Below are 24,386 nucleotides of genomic sequence, written 5' to 3'. Positions count from 1 at the left end.
CTGAGGACGATGGAGAAAAATAGCGCGTGCCTGAGGAATTGAAGGAGTGCTCTGAAAGCATAAATGGACCAGCAGATATACACTTCCCCACTCCAGGCAGTAAACGTTTCTCATAAAAGAAGCAACATCCTTCCCACTGCCAAGGCGCACTTACTCAGTTAGAATGCCATCTGCTGTGTCTCTTCCCTCTGGTGTCTCCCAGGACACCCGGACGGTCAGCTTATTGGGTTCAGCAATGCGTTCCTTCACACTTGGGCACTTGATTCTAGGAGGTTCTATATCTGAAAACAGAATCAGGGTATTCTCACCATCATCAAACAATATCTTGTCAAGATTGCTTAAAAACTCACATGGCCAGACCCACAATCAACTGGCCTTGCAAGGTGCCTTCTAGTATAACTGATTAGCTAAGGCAACTTCTCCCCATGCTTCCAAACTCTGCTTACCGACTTCCCAACATTGCAGCCACCCAGCTAGAACTCATTCAGCCACAGGAAGTCCCTCCCGCTTTAAAGAGAGCCTCGTAGAATATCGGAAGGGGCACCTTAGCTGTCTCCTAGTTTGATGCAATTTGAGGCAACACATCTCTAGTGAGGAGCTGCCTTACCCAAGGCAGGTTTAGGGATGCACTGCTAGGTTTAGGGATGCACAAAGGCAAAGGAATTATGTGCTTCTCAAGAGTTTACGGTCCACTGGGGGCATTACTGTCACCATACACAAAACAGGACACGAGGTAGAAAAGGCTACTGCCCCAGGTGAGGCAAAAGTAAATGGTACAGAGGCTTAAAGGAATGACCCAATGGTCTATTTTACAAGTGTGGAAACTGAGGTTTAGAGAGCTTAAGTGTTGGGAGCCATTGTGAGCCCGCTAGTCGAGAAAGCTCCTGGTGAGGTTAAAGCAAGTTTGTACGGTCGCTTGCCAACCAGATGATGACCGATATCCACCCCCACTCAAGTATTTCTGCTTGAGCACCAACCACCAAGGTACCTTGATTATTATTGGGAGTAGCTTGTCCCCTTATTCCGGCCCTGGTAGGATGACTGCACCTTGTGAAGGAACTTATTGTGGGAACTTCTTCTTTTGATTATGGCAACAGACGTCGTGTCTCCAGCAGGTCCTGTTTCCCTCGATACTTCCCTTGAGCTATGAACAGGCTAATGACCCCTAGTCATAAAAGACTGACCTTTACATGTACAATTCTGTTTCTACGGTTGCGTTAGTCCAAGTTGTTCATACAGCTCAACATGCAAATCAACTAACCAAAAATGTCTCTCATGCCCTAGCTATTCAAGAAATCATAAAACTAGACACAAGGTAAATGCCCTCGAAGAGGCCGTTCTATGTATTGGAAATGAGCGAAACTCTTTAAAGCAATGGCTGGCTCTCCGGTGCCATAAAGCATATAACTGGAAAATCAAGTCTTGCCCGGAGACAAAGAGCCTAACTTAGAGAGAAGGAACAGATAAGAGCAGAACATAAGTCATTACATATACTTTTGCTAACTGGCGATGTATAGCAGTCCCTTCCCTAAGGCCTACATTCCACAAACACCTTCCCTTACCCTGGCAGCTGTGGTGAGGATGGATAAGAGTATCTACAACTTAACCTATGACTTAATCTTAGCATTATTAAGATGTGTACGTTATCCTGTTTTTCACTAAGAATACCTTGTTATTTTCTTAGTTATTCAACCTCACTATAATTGGGGTAGTTCTGCAAGAATACTTCTGTAAAACTTGTTTCTGTACATTTTCCAAAACCTCTTATCACAGAGAACTATCCATTGTAAAAAAAAAAAAATTCCATTTTTCTGACGCCATGTTAACGACTGACCTATAAATAAAGACACCAAAACCAACAGAGCAGAGATGCCTGCCTGGTGACCAGAAAGATTCTCATGGCTCCCTCCCTCCCTCCCTCCCTGACACTGTCCATCCTTCAGGGACCCTGGACCTGGTCGGAGCTGGACTCCAGCTCTTAAGTGATTTAAGGCCAGGCATGTAAACAGTGAGTGTGTGAATTATAATTCAAGGCCAAGCACTTACTCCTAGAACAAGCCCTCTCTCCTCTGGCTAAGTCCATTCCCCACTCTTCAATATCTTACAACAAACAAGGGTCTGCACTGTGCCCTCCAACTGCCACTGGACCACACCCACGACTTTGTGTTTGGGGAAAGCAGTGTTTACTTTGCCTCTGTCCCTCCAAAGGTCTCCTGAATTTGCCCAGGTAGTTTATCTACCTGGGAACAGAATTTCTGCTCCCTCAGTATTGAGGATGAGTTGATAATGAGGGTTAGAAATAACTGAGATGTCAATCCTCACTGGGTTGGGTTTCATCTTGTTGTAGCTAAAGTAAAATCACAAGAAGGGGGAGTTCAAGCTTTTGAAAATTCCACTTGATGATTCTGAACAAGTAGAGAACATATTTAAAAACAGCCCGGCAAGTTACAACATTTAGATGTGTACTGCTCTATACGTCAACTGATCATTATTTAAATGCTGCTATGCTACAACTTGAATGAAAATGAAATGTTATTTCATTCTGATTCAGAAACATCCTTGAGAGACTAAAGCACCATGTGAAGTCTTCATATGCTTTCTCCTAAGTCTATTTTGTTAATGTTTATTTTTAAGAGAGAGAGAGACAGAGACAGAGACAAAGCATGAGCAGGGGAGAAGCAGGGAGAAGGAGACACAGAATCCAAAGAGTCTCCAGGCTCTGAGCTGTCCACACAGAACCCGCCGCAGGGTTGGAACTCACGAACGAACCGTGAGATCATGACCTGAGCTGAAGTTGGGTGCTCAACTGACTGAGCCACCCAGGAGCGCCCCCCTACCTCTTTTCTAATAACTTATTTTATTTAGGGTAAGAAGTTATGAATAATTTGTTATACAACTTTGCTTTCGGCTATCTAAATTCATATGCATCCAATGTCATGCTTCAATGGAGTGCAAATTTACAAACCTTAATATGCTAATCCTAAATTGAATAATTACCATATTTCACTGCATCTAAGTTACAATCAATTTTGAGATGTATTCCAATTTCAGGGGTATTAAAATGTAAACAAATACTCTCCTTAAAATTAATAAAGTATATACATGTTCTAATGAAATGGAAGCTGCTTTAAATGCATTCAAGGTACCTATTTTTATTTGCTAAGTTTTTAGAAATAATCCTTTTACTTTCGTTATGATGCGTGATAGAAGATATACATTTATAATTGAGATGAACATTTCATATCTTTGGGAGAATCACAAAGATGAGTATTCAGTACCTGCCCCCTGCTGGTCAAGTCTAGCTGGCAATCTCATTGTAGAAAGTATATATATATTTTTAGGGGCACCTGGGTGGCTCAGAAGGTTAAGCGTCCAACTTTGGCTTAGGGCATGATCTCACGGTTTGTGGGTTCGAGCCCCACGTTGGGCTCTGTGCTGGCAGCTCAGAGCCTGGAGCCTGCTTCAGATTCTGTGTCTCCCTCTCTCTGCCCCTTCCCCACTCGTGCTCTGTCTCTCTAAAAAATAAACATTAAAAATTTTTTGAAAAATAAATTAAAAAGTGTATATTTGTTAATTTAAAGCAAAAGGGGAGGAGCTGAGAAAAGGAGATAGATTTCAATGCAAAATTACACTGTGTTCCCATATTTTCTTGGGGCAACACTGTCAGAGTGAAGAGATACATTTAGTCTCTGCATCATGGAAACTAAACATCTGGATGAAAAGCTGGGTTTTCTGTATTAACCATTCGTACTGCATTGTAAGGAAATGTGCTCCAAATTAGATTATCTGGGTGAAGGCTTTCAGAGCTTCCCAGAGCCGGCTTATAGTCTGGCTAACAGTGATTAGCCGAAACTGGCCTAGTTTTTCAGAAGCATTGCCCTTCTGAACTAGAAACGAGAAAAAAATCAATCCTTAAAAATAAAAGCAAATGTTTACTGAACTAACCTACCTGCCCACCCCATGCATTATGTCACTGACTTCTCAGGGCCACCCACCAGAATGAGTGTTGTTATTAACATCCCCCTTTACATACCAGGAAGTATTTCCTCTCTTGTGGAATTTCTCCGTGGTCTGGGATTTTAAGACATGATCACATATTTTTTTAATTATCCTAATAAGTCAAACACCTCTGGGCGTCTGCCTGCTGTTGACCCAATAGTTTCCTCCAACACGTACATTCTTTCGGGGTCACCTGCTACAGCTTCGCCATCGATCCTTGAAGAGCAGATTCTGGTGCACCCTCAAGCATGCTGCCCTCACATTCAGCTGATGAGACCAGCTGGTCTGCCCTTCAGCAGATGTTCCAGAAACCTAAGCCTATTATTACACAGCCATGGCCCTCAGTGCTTTCTATAAGCGATCATACATTTCCATGAATGAACTGAACAAAGTTACTATAGAAACATAATTGCAATTCCCTGTTGGGTCAGGATGACCTCGGAGCCATTACTGTGTGGAAGCCCTGAAACTTCTGCGAGAACTCGGGCCTGTGCCGTGCATGGGAGACATCTGACCAAGTGATCCCCTTCCTCAGGGCTCTAGCTGCCCCTCTGCATATAAAGTATCAGAACCAAATATATTTCACTGTATCAACTCCTATTTTTTGGAGAAGCTTGGGACTCCTCAGCACGTCTAACCAGGTAGGTGGTGGAAATAAGAAAGGGGTTCAAAAGGACAGTGTCCTGGCCAGCAGGTGATGAGAAAAATAAAACCCTTTTAAACTACGGCTATAAAGTAACCACATTGTCAAATGTTTCCTTCATTAGTGTTTCCCACCGGGAATGTCTGAAGATGGCGTATGATTAATAGAGCGTGGCGACAACCTGTGTCTGAGACTGCCGGACCAGAGGTGGACCATGGCTCCTCACGGCACACAGACTCTCTTCACTGTCCCTTTCCTGACTTCCTCCATGCAAAATGGCTTTGTTACCTGCTGCTTCTCTCATTTTGAAGTTTATTTCTTTATTTGGAGAAAATTAAAAGTCCTTTCATGCGAATTGGCTTTGTACATGCTGCTTCTCTCACTGTGAAGTTTATTTATTTTGGGGGTGGAAGGGCAAAGAGAGGGGGAGGGAGAGAATCCCAAGCAGGCTCTGAGATGTCACCTGTCAGTGCAGAACCCCATGCGGGGCTCCATCCCACAAACTGTGAGAGATCGTGACCTGGGCCAAAATCAAAAGTCAGGCAAGCCACCGAGATGCCCTACTTCTCTCGCTTCTTTTATCCCCTGATCTTACACACCAACCTCCTCTCACTCCTTACAGTGTGGCAGGGACTGGTGCCCTCTGATTCCCCCCCCACCCTTTTTTTTTTTTTTTTTTTTTTAGAGTCAAAGAAGTTTGCCTGGGCCTTTGGCCTTCCAGAGTAAAGACTACATTTCCCAGACTCCTTTGAAGTTAGGTGTGGTCATGTGATGGGTTCCAGCAATCGGCTGTGAGGAAAAGGGACCTGTGTGACTTCTGGGTTGTATTTTTAAGAAGGGTGGGAGGAGTGCACCTTTCTCTTTTTCTTGCCTCCTCTACCCTGGTTTGAATGTGGATGTGGTGGGGGAGCCAGAGCAGCGATCTTCGACTGAAGACCAAGTGAGGAGCAGTTGGGCCTAGCATACTGCCCAGGGCTGCTTCAGCATAAACGTTTATAGGAGAATAGAACCTGTATCTCATTTAAAGCATTATGATTTTAGCCTTTTTAGCCTTGTCAATAGTACCTGAGCGGGTGTTTCCCCCCACCCCCCAAACTTCTTCTCTATCTGGAGACAGAGATGAGCTGTCTCCACCGAGTCCTGCCCAAATTCCCAACCCAAACAACCAGGAACAATAACATGGTCATTTGAAGCCACTAAATTTTGGGTTGTCCGTTGTGCAAGAATAGATTACTGATACAAATATAAAACAGTTTGAGGCTGGTGGCAGAGGAAGGAAGTGGCCACTCCATGGGGCACAGGCAGAGAGTAACTGCCAAAGGCAGAACAAACCTGGACCCTGTAAACTCGCCCAAGTGTTTGCTTCCTCCCGCGAGCGTATAATACAGTCCTTGTGGAGGTCTCTCAGAAGTCGTCCCGTTTCTTGCTATCATATAAGGTATTAGAAAAATTTCCCCAGTGGACACAAGAGGCAAGAAATGGAGGCAATGAATTCCACAATTAAAAGCCATCATCTGGGGTGCCTGGGTGGCTCAGTCGATTGACTTCGGCTCAGGTCATGATCTCACGGTTCGTGGGTTCGAGCCCTGTGTCGGGCTCTGTGCTGACAGCTAGCTCAGAGCCTAGAGCCTGCTTCAGATTCTGTGTCTCCCTCTCTCTCTGACCCTCCACTGCTCGTGCTGTCTCTCTCTCAGAAATAAATAAAAACACTGAAAAAAAAAAAAAAAGCCATCATCTTCAGAAGAAAGATGCCCAAGTGAAAATTCACTGGTGATACGTTTATATTAGAGATGGTCACCACACGTTTACCTGTTGAGGCCAGGTAAAGTGTTGATCAATAGCTCAGTCAATCAAGCTTGTTTCAAAGTGGAACTAGCTTCCTGAAGGTTTGCCAAAGGATGTGTACTTGTCAACCCAGGAAAAATGTAGCATCATTTAAGATTATCGATAACAATGCACTGACACATTTATTCTTAGCCCCATGATGTGTGTATCTTCAACTGAATCTCTGGAAGGCAGGGCAGTCCATCAAATGTCCCTGTGAGTCAGGGGTAAGCCCCGCTGTCAGACAGAGGAGAAGCCACAAAAGCAGTCCATCAATGTGCATATCTGAAATCTCAGAGATGGTATTTTGTTCCAGAATTCCGTGTGTGCTAACTCTCCATCTATTCTACTCTGCAGGAAATACAAAACAAGCAGAGAGCAATTCCAAAAATCAACTTGGTTTGTACGTGGTCCTTTGTTCAGACAACTAAATGGGGCTCTCTGCATGTCAGAAGGTATCGGCTGGGTCTTCATTATCTGTGGGTTTTAAAATTCTCTTTAATGCTTTTCTCTTCCTCTTTTGGCCCAGGGAAAAGTATTGGTCTAAGGGAGAAATCATGTGTCCGCTCAAAGTCTGGCTTCTAGGTGGGCTTGTAATTCTAACTGTCCACTGTTCTATCTAAATGCCAATGTAACCAAAAATAACTAAAAATGGAAAGAAAGAAAAAACACCCCCTAAAAACAATAGTTGTTTAATTCCAAGGTTTCTTTTATACACATATATAATATATATGTAACATATATGTAACATATAATATATATGTAACATATATATAATATATATGAATATATATAACATATATGTTATATATTATATATATATGAATATATATATCAATATCAGTAGGAGGTGTGGCTTTTTAGTTTACCCCCTGCAATTGTAGTAGGATTTTGCTCCTACATTGACTTCTTTTCTCCCCATATCCGTTTTGGAAATAGCCATGGACTGGAGTCCACTGCCAGAGTGTGGTCTGCATAAGAGAATTCATTTTAACTCATGGTACTTTCAAAACAGCCAGACCACAGAACTGACCACCTCAGAGCCAAAAGCAAGCCCAGTGTTCTGTCCATCCTCCAGGTCTGCAGGAGAGCTGGGACCATTTTCTCAGCACTCAGCAAAGCTCTGGCCAACACGCACTGCTGGAAGTTGTGTGGAAATTTGGGAACTACTCAGCCACCATGGGTCAGCATCTAAAATAGGCTGAGGCTCTGAGCTGTGCTCAAGGACCCCCAGCCCTGGCTACACGTGAACAGAGTTCTTAAACTAATTCAATACATTTAAAGCCAAGAGAGTCACTGACATCCCCGGAGTAAAAGTCACTGGGGACAAACTCCAGCTTATCTGTCACCAAAGTCAAAGAAAGAAGTGCCTGCTGGCTTTGTCCGTTTGTCTTTTTCCTGGGAGCTCTATGCTGTCCTGTGGCTCAGTGGCCCCTTTTCGCCACGCCTACCTCACTGTATAAACAATATCCCTTCCCTGCCCAGACTGCCTGAACCTTGCCCTGGAAAACTCTAAGATAAATTCCCTGCAACTGGGGCTCATGTCTTAGTTCTTTCTCTCTCCCTCTGGGTAGCTTCCAGCCTCATCTGGTCCAGCTTAAGCCATGCCTGTTGCTTTTTGAGAACAATCACCATTTTCTTTCCATTGCTGCACACGATCTGGACACCCGAACGGCGTGCTCCCTAGAGGACTCATTGCCAGTGCTTGCTTAGCAGAAAGGTTTTCAAACCTCTCCTCTCCTCTCCTCCCATCACCCCTGCCCTTTCCAACATGATGGGGGAGAGACTTAAAATTCAGGTGGTTGTTCTGAAGAGCTAGCTTGTCACAGGGGAGATACTGAAAGCAACATCTGTGAGAGGCCCTGCTGCCTCGATCGCCTGGCCTTAGGTCATGTCCTTCAAGAGGTGCGTGTCCTCGGCACCATTCTACCTGCGTCGGTTGACCAGGGCTGTCCTGCCATCTTCTTGCCGAGAACTACCGTGACTCAGGGGGAGTCCAAAACCTTGGATAAAAGTTGCTGAACCAAATATCGTGTTGCTGCTCAGTTTTTCTATAATCTCCCCTTTACTGCCCAGACTGAAAGTCTCAAAATTCTATCTTCCGGACTCCTTTTGGCTGCTGGGCGCCAGATAGGTTTGTCAACAGGAGGCACCTTGTTGTGAGAAGAAGGTGGAGCCTCAGTGAGGGTTTCCTGGGTTCCTGAAATATCAGCAGGAGCGTGGGCTCCTGACCTCACCCTCTTCGACAATGGTGTTGGGTCCGAAAATGTCAGCAGCAAAGCCAGGCTTATGACAGACTTGGGGTAACACCCCCATGGCACCATTTGCTCCTCTCACACTTGGTTGGTGTGGCTCTCCCCTGTAATTAATCTCTGGTAATAGTGTTTTTCCTCTTTTGCTCCTCCAGCTCTTTTTATTTTTTTTTTTTTAACCAATTCCCTGTATTAAATTCTCCTCCATTTGAAATACCTAGCGTGATTTCTGTTTTCCCAATTACTGACCAATACAAACTCCTCCCTAAAATGCAGAAAAAGAGGAGCCTAGAATAAATCTGAGTCCGTTATCTGAGTTTATGTGAACCTGTTGCTCTCGTCAAATGGATCCAAGGTATGGTCCAGGCTGTGACCCTGACCTAGAAGGGCTCATATCACATCTTGGGCAAGGTCCCTCAGCTATAGCTCAGTAACCACAGAACTGCAGAGTGAGAATGGCTGCCAGGGAAGACCGTGGACAATGGTGCCGTCCAGAAGACAGCCCTGAGACTGAGGCCAGAGTTGTTGCTGTTATATTTCTGCCCCCAGAGTGTAGCATCCGATTTCCGTCTCGCTCCTGAAGTATACGCTCCAGACAATGAGCAGTCAGGAAGGAGTCTTTGGCATAAGGCCTATTCACAGACCGAAGTGACCAGTTGTCTGAAGGATGGCAGATACCAACAGGGGAGAAGCCAGGCGCCTACAGCAGCTGCTTTAGCACATCAGTGCCAGGGCGGTCTCTGGATCCAGGAACTTTGGGCCTGAGAGCCTGGAGACGCAGGCTTGGCTCTATGGAACCTTGCTTATGTCAGGTGACCTCTCGGGCCTCATCTGTAGAATAGGGGAAGGGACTAGAATATTCTGTAAGGGGGGGTCCTGGCAGTTCTAACAGTTTATGAGTAAATGATCCTCTGGGACAGTGGTTCTCAACCACTTGGAGGGAGCTTTGGAAAAATACCAGGGCCCCAGTGATTCAGATTTAAGTAGAAGCCAGAGTTGAAAAACCACTGTCCCAGAGCAGCCTGCCTCAGTGTTTAAAGGGCACAGGAATTGCCTGGGGATCTTAGTCAAACGTGGACTTTCATCTGCCAGGTTTGGGAAGGGTCACAAGATTCTACAATTCTCACAAGCTTCCTGCCGCTGCTAACACTGCTGGTCCAAGGGCACTATTTCCAGTATAACGGTTTTAAAGTTCTTCCCTAATTTGAGATTATTTTTTAATGTTTATTTATTTTTTGAGAGAGAGACAGACAGACGGAGTGTGAGTGAGGGAAGGGCACAGAGGGAAGGAGACACAGAATCTGAACAGGCTCTAGGCTCTGAGTCGTCAACACAGGGCTTCAACCCTTGAACCACGAGATCATGACCTGAGCTGAAGTCAGACACTTAACCGACTGAGCCTCCCAGGCGCCCCTCAAATTTGACATCCTTAAGGCAGGTTCTCAAACTTCAGAGCATCAGAATCCCCTGGAGGGCCTGAGAAAATGCCAATTGCAGACCCCACCCCAAACATGCTGAATTAGAATCCGCATTTTCACCAAGGTTTACAGGTGATTCCAATGTACCTTAAAGTTTGAGAAGTCCTGCCTTCCATCAGGGGCTCTCTTCCAGCCCTTCAGGATCCCCCACCGGGGGCTCTTAAAGCACAAAGTACTGGACCCCACTCCCAGAGTCTCTGATCCAGCAGATCTGGGGCAAGGCCAAGAGTCTGCCTTCCTAGAAAGTTCCCAAGTGCTTCTGTAGCTCCCAGGGGCATGCCTTAAGAACCAGTGCTCAACAAACCCAGAGTCAGGTAGCATTTCTCAATCCCACTTAGCAAACGGAGTGCCTGCTGACCATCGCAGTCTACAACAAATGAACTCCGTCGGTCAGCTGAAAGACACACAGATGTTCTCTGCGGACATCAACCACTCTGCTCGGTGCTGCAGGGCAGATCCCTGGACCGACGCAGCACCCCTGCCAGCCTGCAGCAGCCTCAGTGGCAAGCCAAGAAAGAGACGAGCTAGATGAAGGCCCCTGGCCGTGAAGTGGGCTGTAGGACAGAGCCCGAGGCTAGGTCTGGGCTAAGCCAGAGGACTAGGGATGAAGAGAGCTTCTGAAAGCAAAGCTGGGTGCTTATGCTTTGCATTCGGGGCACTGATGCTTCCTTTAAAATCCACTGTGGGAACACACCCAAAGTACGTGCCCCCCAGAGACTGGTGTTTTCTTACCGACACAGGAGGCTGGGCGGCCACTCCAGGCTTTGTTGTCCATACACGTGACCGTCTGCTCCCCTTTCAACGTGTACCCTGGCGAGCAGTAGTACTCACACCGGGAGTTAAAGTAGGCGCCATCGACACACTTAAACCCTCCATTCGCTGGCATGGCCAGGGTGGGGCATCGCTTTTCTGAAAAAGAGAAAACCGGATACCCAGAATGTCTTAGTTTTTGTCCATAGAGTTTCAGAGTCCAGAAACTCTGAAAATGCAGAGTACAAAGCCCACTTAAAGATCATGGAGAGAGGGGCGCCTGGGGGGCTCAGTCAGCTGAGCATCCGACTTCGGCTCAGGTCATGCTCTCGCGGTGTGTGAGCTCGAGCCCCGGGTTGGGTTCTGTGCTGATGGCTCAGAGCCTGGAGCTTGCTTCAGATTCTGTGTCTCCCTCACTCTCTGCCCCTCCCCTGCTCATGCTCTGTCTCTCTCTGCCCCTCAAAAATAAGTAAACATAATTAAAAGATTCTTAAAAAGATCATGGATAGAATCAGAGAAACCATGGATGTCTGCCTGCCCCACGGAAGGGGCACACAGTTTCCTAGCAGACTGGCTTCGCTTGGCACCCCAGTGTTTCAGGTCGGGTTCCTCAGAAGCAGCCCCAAGGCATGGTTAGGCATGCAAGTGATTCAGTGACAAAGGGCTCCCAAGGGAGCCCAGTGAGGGGTGGAGAAGGTAGGCCGGGGTGGGTGGGGGCAGGAAGCTGGGCAAAGCGGGATCTCAGGCAAAGGCAGCCTCGGCCTGCCCCCACGGAGGAGCCCTGGAGCACAATGACACTGTGGTTTGTCCTGCCTCCACGCAAGGAAGTTGGGCACCCATAACCCTTTACCAGTCAGTACGGGGCAGCTCCAGGTGTACTGGGGATGCCCTCCCTGTCAGAACAAAGAGAACAGCCCTCTCGAGGAATAGAGCCTCCTCCCTTTCTCTGATGAAGATCCAAGTCAGAAGCTGGGAGATGGACACACAGAAGTGGGAAACCGGGACCCAAGAATAATTGGGCAAAGCACCAAATATGGCCACTATATATACAGTCACCCTGTCACAGAGTCTGCATAGGCTGGGTCACACGGCTGCAGCCTGGAGCCTTAATTTCCCCAATGATAAAGTTAAGGTACTGGCACCCGTATCAACAGCCTCAATGCAAAAACTGGACATATGTCAGATGCCCGGCATACAACAGGTGCTCAATAAATGGTGGCTGTTTTGAATAACAACGGCACCTGAAATGTGCTTCAACGCTGCTGTACCTCTCACAGTTGCCAGACTGTGACGTGACTTCTCCTCCAGCTAAAAGTCAGCCCCTGGGATGCTCTGTCCACCTTCTTTCTCCCTTGAGGCGCGAAGAGCATTCTTCAGTAACCTTCCCTGCCTCCCTAAGCTCTGGCCCCTGGGTGAACCCTTCTTGTCTCCAGGAACACAAGCCCACAGCTTAGCACCTCGTACGTCCTGCATGATTTGCACCCTGCCCCGCTCTCCAAGGCTCTTCTGTGAGACCCTTGATGGCAGAGCCCGCGTGTGTCTTACTTGTTGCTAGATCTCCAACACCTTTTCAGGGTCTAGCACATACTGAACACGCAGAAGCAGTCTGCAGAGCAAACCTCTGTTCTCTCCCCCTTTCCCAAATGGCTGATCACGCCGTCATGTCTGAGAGGTGTTCTCTCCCTTCCACCGAATCTCGCAAACCCACTGGCGTCTGCTCACAAGGGCAGGTTTTCTCATCAGAGACCACACAACACTCGGTAAGGGAAGAAAAAAAAAAAAAAAAAAAAAAAAAGCTCTAATCTCATGTCAGAGCAAAAGAACCTTGGCGCCGATCGATCGGCCCGAGGACCCACCGGGGCAGGGCTACTCAGGGCTACTCACGCTTGCAGATGACCTTGTCGGACCAGCGCCTGTTTGACTGGCAGACGAGCTGGGAAGAGCCATGTAGCTCATAGCCCTTCCGGCAGCGAATGTCGCACCTGGTTCCCAGGGCTGTTTTGTAGTATCCTCCTTGAGGGGCCCTGCAGTACACATCCCCATACTTCACCTTGATGGGGGAGCACCACGGGGTGTCTGAAGGTGGCAGAAACATAGGAGGAGAGAAACGGGAAATGACATCTTTAGAAACGGTGTCCCCTCATTCTCAAAGTCCCTGGCTGGCTGCGCTCCAGAGTTTGGAATCTCTTAAGAAGTCTTTTAAGGTGTCTCTGGGTGGGGAGGTTACAATCGCAGGACTAGGTGTCAGACATATCTGTATATGGACCCGGGTTCCTCCATTATTAACTGTGTGATCCTGGACAAGTTACTGAACCTCTCTGAGTCAATACCTATACCTCAGTCACAGGGCTCTTATAAGGACAAAAAAATAATAACAATGCATATGGAGCACCTAGCACAGTGCCTAGCACGTAGCAAATATTCAGTAAATGCTTGTTCTTTTTGGTATTTCCCTTAAGGAGATAACATAATTCTTTTTGAGGGCGACTGGTATTATAAACCCTAACCCCAACCATCCACACACAGTGGCAAAGAAGTCCAAACCTGGTTAGATTTTTTTTCTTCCAAACCTGCATGCATCTTCTCTGTAAAAACTCATAATCCTATTTCCATTAACATGCACGAAGCTGCAATTGCCAGGTTTTACCACAGGAGATCATTTGGGCTTAAAGTCACAGAACCATCGCTCTCCATAGGCTAGCCATTCCCCTTTTCAGATGTCCCCGGTCAGGCCCCATTTAGGCGAGAGAGTAGCACAAATGGTAAAGTTCCCAAATGGCAAAATCCTGGGGTGTTTTGATTTGGGTCTAGGAGTTTGCCCAGAGCACAGCTGGGAGAACAGCTCCCCTGCGCTTTAGGAAGGTACTTGCTGAAAGCCATAAATTGTCAGGGCATGGCTGGCTTGGCCGTGGGGAAGTTGCCACAGTGCCCACCTCACAGTCCACGGGGCCCAGCGATGAGCTCCCTGGAGCCTGTCCCGCTCCCAGTGCCTGGAACAGGTGCCTGGCTCTTCCTCACACCTGGGCTGTCGGTGAGCGGGGTGCGTGCGCCACCATGTGGCCAAGCAGGAGGACACCTTGTCTGACTTGCCAACGAATTTTCTGAGCCTGTGTTTCTGACTGCTTCTCAGCCATGAAGACCAAGTCATGTCCGGGGCTTGTGCACAGACTGTTTTGGGGTTTTTTGTTTTGGTTTGGTTTTTTGTTTGTTTACTTTTGTGCTTTCAGAACTTCTTTTGCTAATACTTTCATCATATAATATGTTTGCAGACAGCTGCCACGTGGGTCCTACAGTCAGGACTTTAGCAAGTATTTCCTGGACTTTCTGGGTAAAAGTCATGTCCTGTGGGCTTGGCCTAGAGCTGCTGAAGTTCGACCATGTGGATGCACGGACACAGGCCTTGCAGGAGCTTCCACCAGGCCCACAGAGCTTCCTTGAACAAACTTTCCTCTTAACACACATTGTACGTGTGAACATTTTTTTTTTTTCATTTTTAAGTTTCTGTGTGTTTCTTTCTTTCTTTGGAGAGGGGCACAGAGAGGAGATAGAGAGTCCCAAGCAGGCTCCACGCTGTCAGCAGAGAGCCTGATGTGGGGCTCGAACTCACAAAACCATGAGATCATGACTTGAGTCAAAACCAAGAGTCAGATGCTCAACCAGCTGAGCCACCCAGGCGCCCCAAGTGCTAGCATGTGTAAATAAGAACAATCTGGACCCTGAAGTAAAGTACAAAACAGCGTACGTGTCTCCATTATTTTCTTCTAAGTATGAAAGAATTCTTGAACCAACTTTAAATGCCTTGGTTCTTTCTTTGGTGATGGCTCCAGGAAAGGCAGGAAACTAGGGGATTTCTAGCTCACAGGTAAATGAGAAACCCTTGGGGTATGTTTGCTTAGCATGCCAAGCTGTCGCTGTTTCTTCTAGAGTCACATGACCTTAAGATAAATTCTGGAAAAATCCATAGATGCCTACCACTCAAATAAAACTGAGATCTGGAGCCTACTGGCTTCTGTGACTACTAGAAGTGAGGTCTGCCTGTCTGTCGCTCTCTCTCCCTTTCTTCCTCCCTCTCTCTGCCTTTCTTTTCCAACTCCAAGAGGAAAGGTCACCTACAAGGAAATTCCAAAATGCTCCTGTTTTGTCTCAAAGAGGCACTTTTTGTAGTTTGTCAGAGGACTTCATGGGAATTAAAAAAGATCTTAAAAATCACCTGTTGTTTTGCCTCTTTATCATGTTCGCCACCCCTTCCCTGCCTCATTTCCTTTTAGCTTCCTGTCTGTCCTGTCCCCCTTCTAGACCGCACCGCTGCTGTGCTCCCCATTTCCAGACTCCTCTCGCCGCCTGGGCCCCTTTCCTGCCTTATTTTCTGCCACCTCACACGCCAAACTGTGGCAGCCCTGAGCCCTGGCCTCCAGGGAGAGAAGGTGAAGCCCGCACTGGGGGTGCGGGAAGGGTGGGTGAGGGAGAAGTGAGTATGGGGGACACAGAGGGCGAGGAGGAACACGTGCTGAGCTAGTCAAGTGTGGTGGGGGTAATACCAGGCACGGGCAAGAGCCCCGGGCATGCGCTCTAACTCCGTCGTCTCCTAGCAACCCTGGACAATTCACTCAACTTTCCAGGGGATCGGATTCCTCATCTAGAAGCCACAGGAGCGGATTAAGTTATTTTCAAAGTGCCATCCAGCCTTGAGCGGTAGGCTTCACACTCTGCCTTACTCCTTTCCGATCCCCTGCCCGCGCCCGCCTCCTCACTCCTCCTTCTGACTGCCGAGATGTCTCTAGTAACCTTTCCAGCTGAAGGCACATCCTTTGTGCATTCTGACTCCCCCTCACCACGCCACTGATGTAAAAGCGGGAAGCGCGTCCAATTCTCAACTTGTTTTTCACTCAAACGTCGAACACACATCCTCCTGCTTCCGGACTAATTTTTCAGGAGGGACACGATTTTTGAGGCGGCTAATATGAAAGCATACCTTCCCCTTAGCACACATGTTACGGTGGGCTTTCCCACAAATGTCCCCAGGACAGATATTTAAGGCTGGCCGTAGAGGATGGCCGGGGTATACATACATCACAAATTCACGTATTTCAATACAGTCTTTTCAGTGCAATTTGATTTTGTCCCTTATCCTGAGACCTCAAATCCTCCTACACGTGCTGGCTGCCCATCCAAAGCTGAATGTTTTGGGATCATGTTCCAAGACAAAACCAAGGAAGATATTCTGACAGTTTCACGGCTCTGCCGTAATCATAATTAAAATGTTAGTGAGTGATTTGAACTAACTGAATCACAGTGATTTGAACTACCTGTAAAATGAAGTGCACGAAAGCACGACGAGTTAAAGTGAATTAGCAACGAGTTTACCACAGGGGTTTAGCGAAACAAAGCACTTATGCTGCTTTGAGTAAGACCGGGTTTACTTAGGGAGAACTCTAAATCGATTATTCAGGAAAGCTTTTTCCCTCCCTCCTTTGGCCAGAGCAGTAAGCCTCCCAGTTACCTGGAGTTTCTACCATAGACAGTGTCTTAGAGCAGACGAGTGAGAAGCTAATCTCTGGACACCGAGTTTCAAACATCTGGATTTCACACCTAAATGCAATGTTGGCTAGCTGCGTGACTCTGAGCAAGTCACCTGCCCTCTCGAATCTGGTTCCTTCCTGTATGAATAAAGAATAAGGAGATATCTCAACATGCCCTCCCCCTTCCCTCCAGTCATGTGACTATGCGATGGCATTCCTGGCAAGAGAATCAAAAGCAATGCTTGCTGCATTCTGGGAACACACTAAACGTTGTTTACATTTCCCTTTCTTCTTTTACTTTAACTCAAAAGCGCTTATTGAGTATACACTCCGTGCCAGTCACTGTGCAGGGGCCTGGTTAACAATGGTTTGCCTCTAAAGTATTACGACTTAAAAAAAAAAAACAAAAAAAAAAACTGGGGTGCCTGGGCTGGCTCAGTCAGAAGAGCATGTGACTCTTGATCTCGGGGTTGTGAGTTTGAGTCCCAAGTTGGGAGCAGAGATAACTAAAAAACAAAAAAACAAGAAAAACAAAAAACTTTAAAAACCTGACAATAAACACAATTTCCTAAGACACATTTCTTCTTAAACACTTAGGGCAAGCTTCAGGGCAGGCACATATTTTAGCCGTCTGGTCTACCTTGCACACTTGCAGGGGTGTGAGGGGAAGATGAACGCTGGGAACAATGAGCTGAGGGCACTAGGCAGCCTCTACCGTACCGGTGAAGGCTCACATGTACATGTATGTGTTTTAGGAAGACTTTTCAACAAGGGGCTCAAAGAAAAAACATTCTTTTAACCCTCAGTTAATTAAGAAGTGTTAGGAATCAGAATATCTCCTTATCCCAAACCCCTAATTGATAAGATTGTCCTTTGCTTGACTGGTTAATTCCTGAGGCAATGAATATACAAGCCGTGAATAGGAATGAGTATCTGCATTCACAAATCATAAGACAACGTGGAATGTGGTGGGAAACACACCTGAATGGACACCAGTCATTATATTATTAGATTGTTCACGCATGTGAAAAACAACTGAAGGAGTCTCTGCCACCAAAGGCTGGCCGGTACTACCCTGATTCTCTTTGACATATCACGACAGAGCAGGGCAGTGTCCTCTGGCCAGACGGGGGGCAAATTTCCTGGGCAAAGTGCCGCAACAGAACGTTATTAACCAACTTTTCTTCGCATCACTCCTTCACTGCAAACAGAAGCAGATTCAGAGAGAAAGGCCCTAAATGTACCTTCCCTTTTCCAAGGGCTCCCTAAGCTTCAGAGAAATGACTCACCAGTAGAAATAATATTTGTGGACATACTTACCTGAGCCTGCACAGAAGTTTCTTGATTAGGCTTTTTATACCTGGTGGGGGGTAGATTGCTGGAAATGTGTAGAGATGGAGTTCTTTATCATTAGAATAAAGTTTCATCTGGCAACACACTCTATTTATCGTTTCAGGAGCCAAGCTGGACTCAGAAAGAGCACAGTGACATGAGCTTATGAAAATCAAGTTTTCCCATTCCCCATTCATCTCAGTACATTAGCAGCATGGGGTCCAGATTCGACCTTAGGTGGTTTACTCTGGACCATTCTGGCTGTAATGTACGAATCAGGCAGAATTCATGGCTTGATTTTCACTTTCATTAGCTAGAGCTTGGCTTGCAGAAGTAAGGACAGTAAAGAAATTTATGAGAATAAAATGACCACTGCGGTGCTGAAGGACAGCACTTCAGAGAATTCCAAATGCTTTTTCTTTCATTCTCTTCATTTTGTTTTTAAATGGGAGCATACGCTTAGTAATTTTTAAATACATTTTTTTTTTTTTCTGGACAGGTCATCCAAACTTTGATGCATTGTCTGGTCACTTTATTATAGTCTGCTCTGCAGGGCAAAAAGGAAAGTTTTCCTGGCATCAGCAGGTCCTCATTAGCACAAAAGCAAAGCATTCACCTTTATATCTAGTGTGTGAATACCCGACTTCATCGTCTTCTAGCGGTGAGTCTCCAGATCCTACAATAAAAAAGAACAGAAACTGCAGCAAGAAGGGCCACATGATACGGACGAATATTTCAAAGCATTGCTTTGGCAACAGTCATGCAAGAGGGGCTTATTAGAACGCAGAGCCAAGAGTGAAAGCTTCTGTCGCCATTCACGAAGGGACAGGGGGCCTCTCAGAGTGAACCTGGCTGGGCTGAGATTGCCAGAGCCAATCAAAACGAGCCTCCGACTGCTTTGGAATCGCCACAAGCCAACTGGAATTCTGGACTCAGGACAGAAAGTCAACTTCACTCTGAGAAGACGCCAATGTATATGAATCTCATGCCAGGGGAGACGCAGTAAAATGTGTGTGACTCAGACATGGCTTCATGGTTTCTCCAGCAGTCAAAGGAAACCCAGGAGAACCGAGTGCTTGTGGTACTTGAAAATCAGTCCATCTTGTAAAATGAATTTGGGTGGAGGAAAAGGAGGCAAATCAAATGTCTAATCTCAAATGACAAAAGAAATGCAAAGCTCCTCTGACAGACCTGTAGGAAATGAGGGCCGAAATCAACAACCTGGCTGTTGATTTAGAGCTTCTCACCCAGGCGTCGCTAAAGTAACATTTCTTCAGGAGTCTCGCTACCCTGGAAAACCACAGCCTTAGAGGGAAAGTCTGTATTCAATTTTAAAATTTAAACTCATTTAGAAGTTGGAACCAAATCATTTTTGGAATATTCAATATTGAATTCCAGTAAGTGGTAGATACTTAATCTTGAAATTGGGATCAGGGCCCAAACTTCAAAACCATAATCTTAAATTCATGTATCTTCCCCTCTAGACTTCCCAGTCTAATCACTGACCATGGAGCTAGTGCCACCTTGGTCACACACTGACCTAGAGGGACCGTCAACCATAACCGACAAAGGCAAGCACACTCTCTGTCATGAGGTTTCTCAAATCCCCACATGGGATAAGTGAATGAGTAATGGTCCCTGCTCTATGTGTATTCTGGACAAGAGAGCGCATGGAAATTGAAAGTGGGAAGGTGACGAAGGCTGGACCATGTCCTTTTGAAAAAGGTCCCTCCTCCCCACCTAGGGAAGCCCAGTTCTGTGTCTTGCTTTGCTTCAGGTTTCCAGCCACTGAAACAGGTACAAAGTTATGCAAACCGTTCCTCACTCAATAGCAGAATGTGAACGTGAAGACCAGTATTGCCCATCAGGAAAGCAGTCTAGCTACAGGAATTAAAAGCCTGTGTTTAAACCCCTTCATCCAATCATCCCACTTCTGGGAATCCATCCCAAGGAAATAATATTAAATATAGGGAAAAAATTTTGCGCACAAAGATTTCTCTGCAATGTTGCTTATAATAGCAGAAGATAATAAACAGACCAAATAGTCAATATTATGCTTAAATAAACCACAGTACATTCGCTGGATTATACTATAATGTGGCCATTGAAAATAATGTTTATAAAAAGACACAATAGCATGGGAAAAGGTTATAACATTAAGTAAACACTGTTCTGTGGCAAAATTATACAAATGGTGTGATTTATAACAATGTAAGACAATCAAATTCAAAATAAACAATACTTAGAAGCGTTTATGATAATTGGATGTTTTTCTTTTATCCTGTCTAAATTTTCTAGTATAAACATGTATTACTTTCACAATGGAAAATAAACTTTATTATGCATATAATTCAGAGAAGCTTAGTTTCCAAAATACATTTGGAATCTATTAGAAATGTTTAAGAATCTGCTGTCCCTCTCCGCCCATCCTGCCCCTACTTCTCTCCACATTCAGAGTTGAACTGGAATTCTCGAACAATTGTTGGATTCTTCAGCTCCATATGGCATAGCTCATATTAAGTGTCATGAGATCTAGCTCATATTAAGAACACTTCCTGCTTGGGGCGCCTGGGTGGCTCAGTCGGTTAAGTGTCCGACTTGGGCTCAGGTCATGATCTCACAGTTAGTGGGTTCGAGCCCCGCGCTGGGCTCTGTGCTGACTGCCAGCTCAGAGCCTGGAGCCTGTTTTGGATTCTGTATCTCCCTCTCTCTCTGACCCTCCCCTACTCACGCTGTCTCTCTCTCTCTCAGAAATAAACAAAACAAAACAAAAAGAACACTTCCTGCTTCCCCCAAGTTAGCCTGGCCTCCATATCATCTACCTAGGCAGTAAGAGGCTCTGGAATTATTGATTCCTGGTTCGAAGCAAAGAAGACAACTGCCCCAGGTTGGGTTCTCTGGGAAGTGGCTTTCGAGATGGCGTATAGTGCACAGGAGGTTTATTATGGATCAACCATGAAAGGGGTAAGAAGGAAGCAGGTTTGGACAGAGGGAGAAGTCGAGCTTTGATGTCAGCCCAATAACGCGCTCTCAGGTTGGGCTGAAATGGCTAAGCCTTTATATTCCTGCCTCGATCAGCCATAGGATATGGCCCAGGTTGGAAGAACATGACCACAGACAAAGCATTCCCGACAACTGAGGCAGTCTCTGAAGGGGGCTGAAAGCTTACGGCTGGCCAAGGCCAGCATTGTCTCCAGCTGAATCCACTGGCCCTTCCTTAAAGAATGATCTGGTTGGGGCAATCCGTGACCACCACAACACTTGCTCATTGAGAAACAGCTTGAGATGTGTACACGCATGGGGGGGGGGGGAGACCCTCCACAGAGAAGGGAAGGGACTGAGACCTATTGGAGAGGCAGGTGCCCCTGGGGTGCACAGCCCCATTTTGCCAGATCAGCATTTTAAGACACATTCGTCACATATGTTTTATTATAGGGAAAATTCGACATGTGGCAATGGGGGAATGAGCAAACAAGTTATCTTCTATCAACAAGCTATTATATACCCACTAATCAAGTTTGCAGTAGGGAAATGTGTAGGAAATACAGCTAAGGAAAAAAGCAAATATTGTAAACTATATACAGAATGAAACGTATAACTAAATATACACACACATATATATATATATAATACTGACCCACATATGTCAAATTTGGAATATGATAAAGTAGGATGACTAATCAGCAGGGGAAAAGGTCAATAAATGTGCTGGGGTTAAATGTATATGCATATGAAGGAAAAAAAATGAGTCCCATCTTGCACCATACTAAAAAAACAGTTCCATAGAGGTTATAGGCCTAAGTTTGAAAGCCAAAAATGTGAGGGGAAAAATGCTGAATATCTGCATGATCCTGAGGCAGGGAAAGACTATTAAGCAAAACTTACCAACCATAACCTATAAAAGAAAATACTGCTCCACTTCACCACACTAAAATGTGAAAATTCTGGGGGCGCCTGGGTGGTTCATTTAGTTAAGCATCTGACTTTGGCTCAGGTCATGATCTCCTAGTTCATGAGTTTGAGCCCTGCGCTGGCCTCTGTGCTGACAGCTCAGAGCCTAGAGCCTGTTTCGGATTCTGTGTCTCCCCCTCTGTCTCTCTGCCTCTCCCCTACTTAGGCGCTCGCTCTCTCTCTCTCTCTCTCTCTCTAAGCTTAAAAAAGAAAAGAAAAGTAAAAGTAAAAATTCTGTGCAATAAGAGACACATGAACAAAGTTTAAAGACAAGTCCCAGACTGGGAGAAAATATTTGCAATACATATAATACAGAATTACTATCCAGGATATATAAGGAAAATAGTCCAAGGGAAAAACAAGTGACCAATATAAACAAGTACTCCTGAATTTGAAGCAAACGGGACAAAATGTTAATAGGAAAGAATCTTGAACCTTACTAGTAATCAGGACAATATATATCAAGATACCAATTCACACTCATCAGATTGGCACAAATTTAACTGGCAAGGATGTGGTGATATGGGAACTCCCAAGTTCTTTTTTTAATATTAATTTTTGAAAGAGAGAGGGAGAGAGAGACAGACAAACAGACAGACACAAAGTATGAGCGGGGTAGAGGCAAAGAGAGAAGGAGACACAGAATCCAAAGCAGGCTCCAGGCTCTGAGCTGTCTGCACAGAGGCCGACACAGGCTCGAACCCATGAACTGTGGGGTCATGACCTGGGTCCAAGTCAGATGCTCAACCTACTGAACCACCCAGGAACCCTGGGAACTCTCAATTTCTGCTGGTGGAATACAACTGGTACAACTAGGGTGAAGAGAAATTGTGCAGTGCATTTGAAACTACCCTTCAAATCAGCCATTCTACCTCTGGACATAGGCTTCGGGAACCCTTCCACCCCCTCCCCGCCCCGCCACATAACACAAAACTGGCCATGTGCTGGAATGCTTGTTGCCGCATTGCCAATAGTAAAAACAATTGTATAATAAATAGCATTACTAGAGATAAATGGTGGTGTATTCAAATAATAGAAAACTGTAAAAGTTAAAATGAATGGCCTCAAACTACATGAAACAAGGTGGAATCTCAAACACACAACGGATAGTGAATAAAAGCAAGGTACGTAATAAATACGGTCTGTGATGTCAATTACATAACATTTTGAAATGCAAAGACTACTACTATATATTTTCCATAGATATTCAGTAAACTTATAATAGATTGGAGAATATATACATCGACTTCAGATTATTGGTTTCCTCTGGGCAGGGAGGAGGAGGAAGGAACTCAAGAAATGCATACATAGGGGCCATCGATATCCTATGTCTTAACAAAATCTAACGTAAATGTGGAGAAATGTGAATACCAGTTGAATCTAGATGGTGACTACTTTTCTGATGTTTGAAATACTTCATTATTTAAAAAAGGAAGACAGGAAAAGAAAGAAGTGGGGAAGATGGCTGGAAGAACATACTAGAAATCTCCAAACTCGGGCAGAATTCATGGGTGAAAATTCCCTCTTTTTTTCTATGCTTTACAAGTGTTCTCCACTGAGCATGTCATTACTTTAAAATTTCTAACAAAAACATACCAAACAATGCTAAAGACTAAAAATGGCGGATCGTGGTATTTCATATTTATTGTCCAATCCGCACCACTGCAAGTCTTCACATCCTGAAGCCTTGATACACATCTAAAAGGACTGCCACACAGGCAAGTATAGGGCCAGCTGCCAGAACCGGGGCTCCTACACTCTGGGTTTTGAGTTTTCTCCATCTCCCCCTTCACCTGCACACATGTAATTCCTACAGCGAGCTCTGACCCTGCTCGCTGCCTCCAGGGGTGTCCGGGGTAAACTACACGTGTTGTTAAACCACTAGTTCAAGTCACGACCACAGGTTCAAGTCACAACCACAAGCTCAACTCAAGTGTCATTTGAAAAGTAGTAGATGTCTGCCTCAAGAGAAGAAACCTCCAGATTCCACTGTGACAACATCTTTATAATGAGCTAAAAGGAGACATAAAGTTGTTTCACAGGAGCACCCTGAATGCAGGGTGGGGTAAAGCAATCATTTTCTTCTCTTCATTTGTTTCTTTGGATGGCCGGCTCAAACCCAAAGCCAAGCGTTCTCACTACCGCTTTTACTTAAATTAGAGACTATAAGGCAGACATTTCAGATTATCTCAACATCTTGATAAGCAGCTCATTTACACTGGTCCATGCACCTCCACCTAGACCCCAACCCACCAATATCTCCCTCCCTAACACTGATAGGCGGGAAACAGCAAATGGCTTTGTGTACTGCAGTAACAAGTATGCCAGAGAAGAGGGGGCCCCGCAAAAGCAAGAAGAATCTGGGTTCACCAAAAGCTTCTGACTGTCGGCCTGTCAGCCATTCTCCTCTTTCTTCTTGCTAAAAGACCCCCAAGTTGCATTCAACAGCAGTGTGCCCTCCCCCAGAAGATGAACTATTACCGCCATAAGTCAGAAATTCCTCTTTGCCAATGACTGTTCCAAGGGTAGGAGTGAAACCCGGTAGTGGCCAATGGCAAGTAAAAAGAAGTCTGATTTGGGGAAATGGGGCATATGGGAAAGATTACCTCCTCAATTAAAGAGAGAACTGCACAAGCAG

The 24,386-nt window shown here is 45.6% G+C and overlaps 1 protein-coding gene across 2 annotated transcripts in view; it reads right to left on the bottom strand.

The window, feature by feature from the left end:
* The window catches only part of SRPX (sushi repeat containing protein X-linked), a 105,403-nt gene that overhangs the window by 34,464 nt on the left and 46,553 nt on the right, over positions 1 to 24,386 (bottom strand). The window contains exons 2-5 of one of the 2 annotated variants that reach the window (XM_039256420.1): positions 18,414 to 18,473; positions 12,831 to 13,022; positions 10,929 to 11,105; positions 155 to 281 (exon numbers count right to left, since the gene is read on the bottom strand). In XM_039256420.1, the coding sequence (XP_039112351.1) occupies positions 155 to 281; positions 10,929 to 11,105; positions 12,831 to 13,022; positions 18,414 to 18,473 (556 nt within the window). The remainder of the gene's footprint in view (positions 1 to 154; positions 282 to 10,928; positions 11,106 to 12,830; positions 13,023 to 18,413; positions 18,474 to 24,386) is intronic. The other variant, XM_039256426.1, reaches the window with a different exon arrangement.

The sequence above is a fragment of the Hyaena hyaena genome, unplaced genomic scaffold (assembly GCF_003009895.1).
Source record: "Hyaena hyaena isolate Hyena2069 unplaced genomic scaffold, ASM300989v1 scaffold_12, whole genome shotgun sequence".
Taxonomy (NCBI): Eukaryota; Metazoa; Chordata; class Mammalia; order Carnivora; family Hyaenidae; genus Hyaena; species Hyaena hyaena.
The sequence above is the reverse complement of the archived record's forward strand: the minus strand, read 5'-3'. Positions and strand labels throughout refer to the sequence as shown.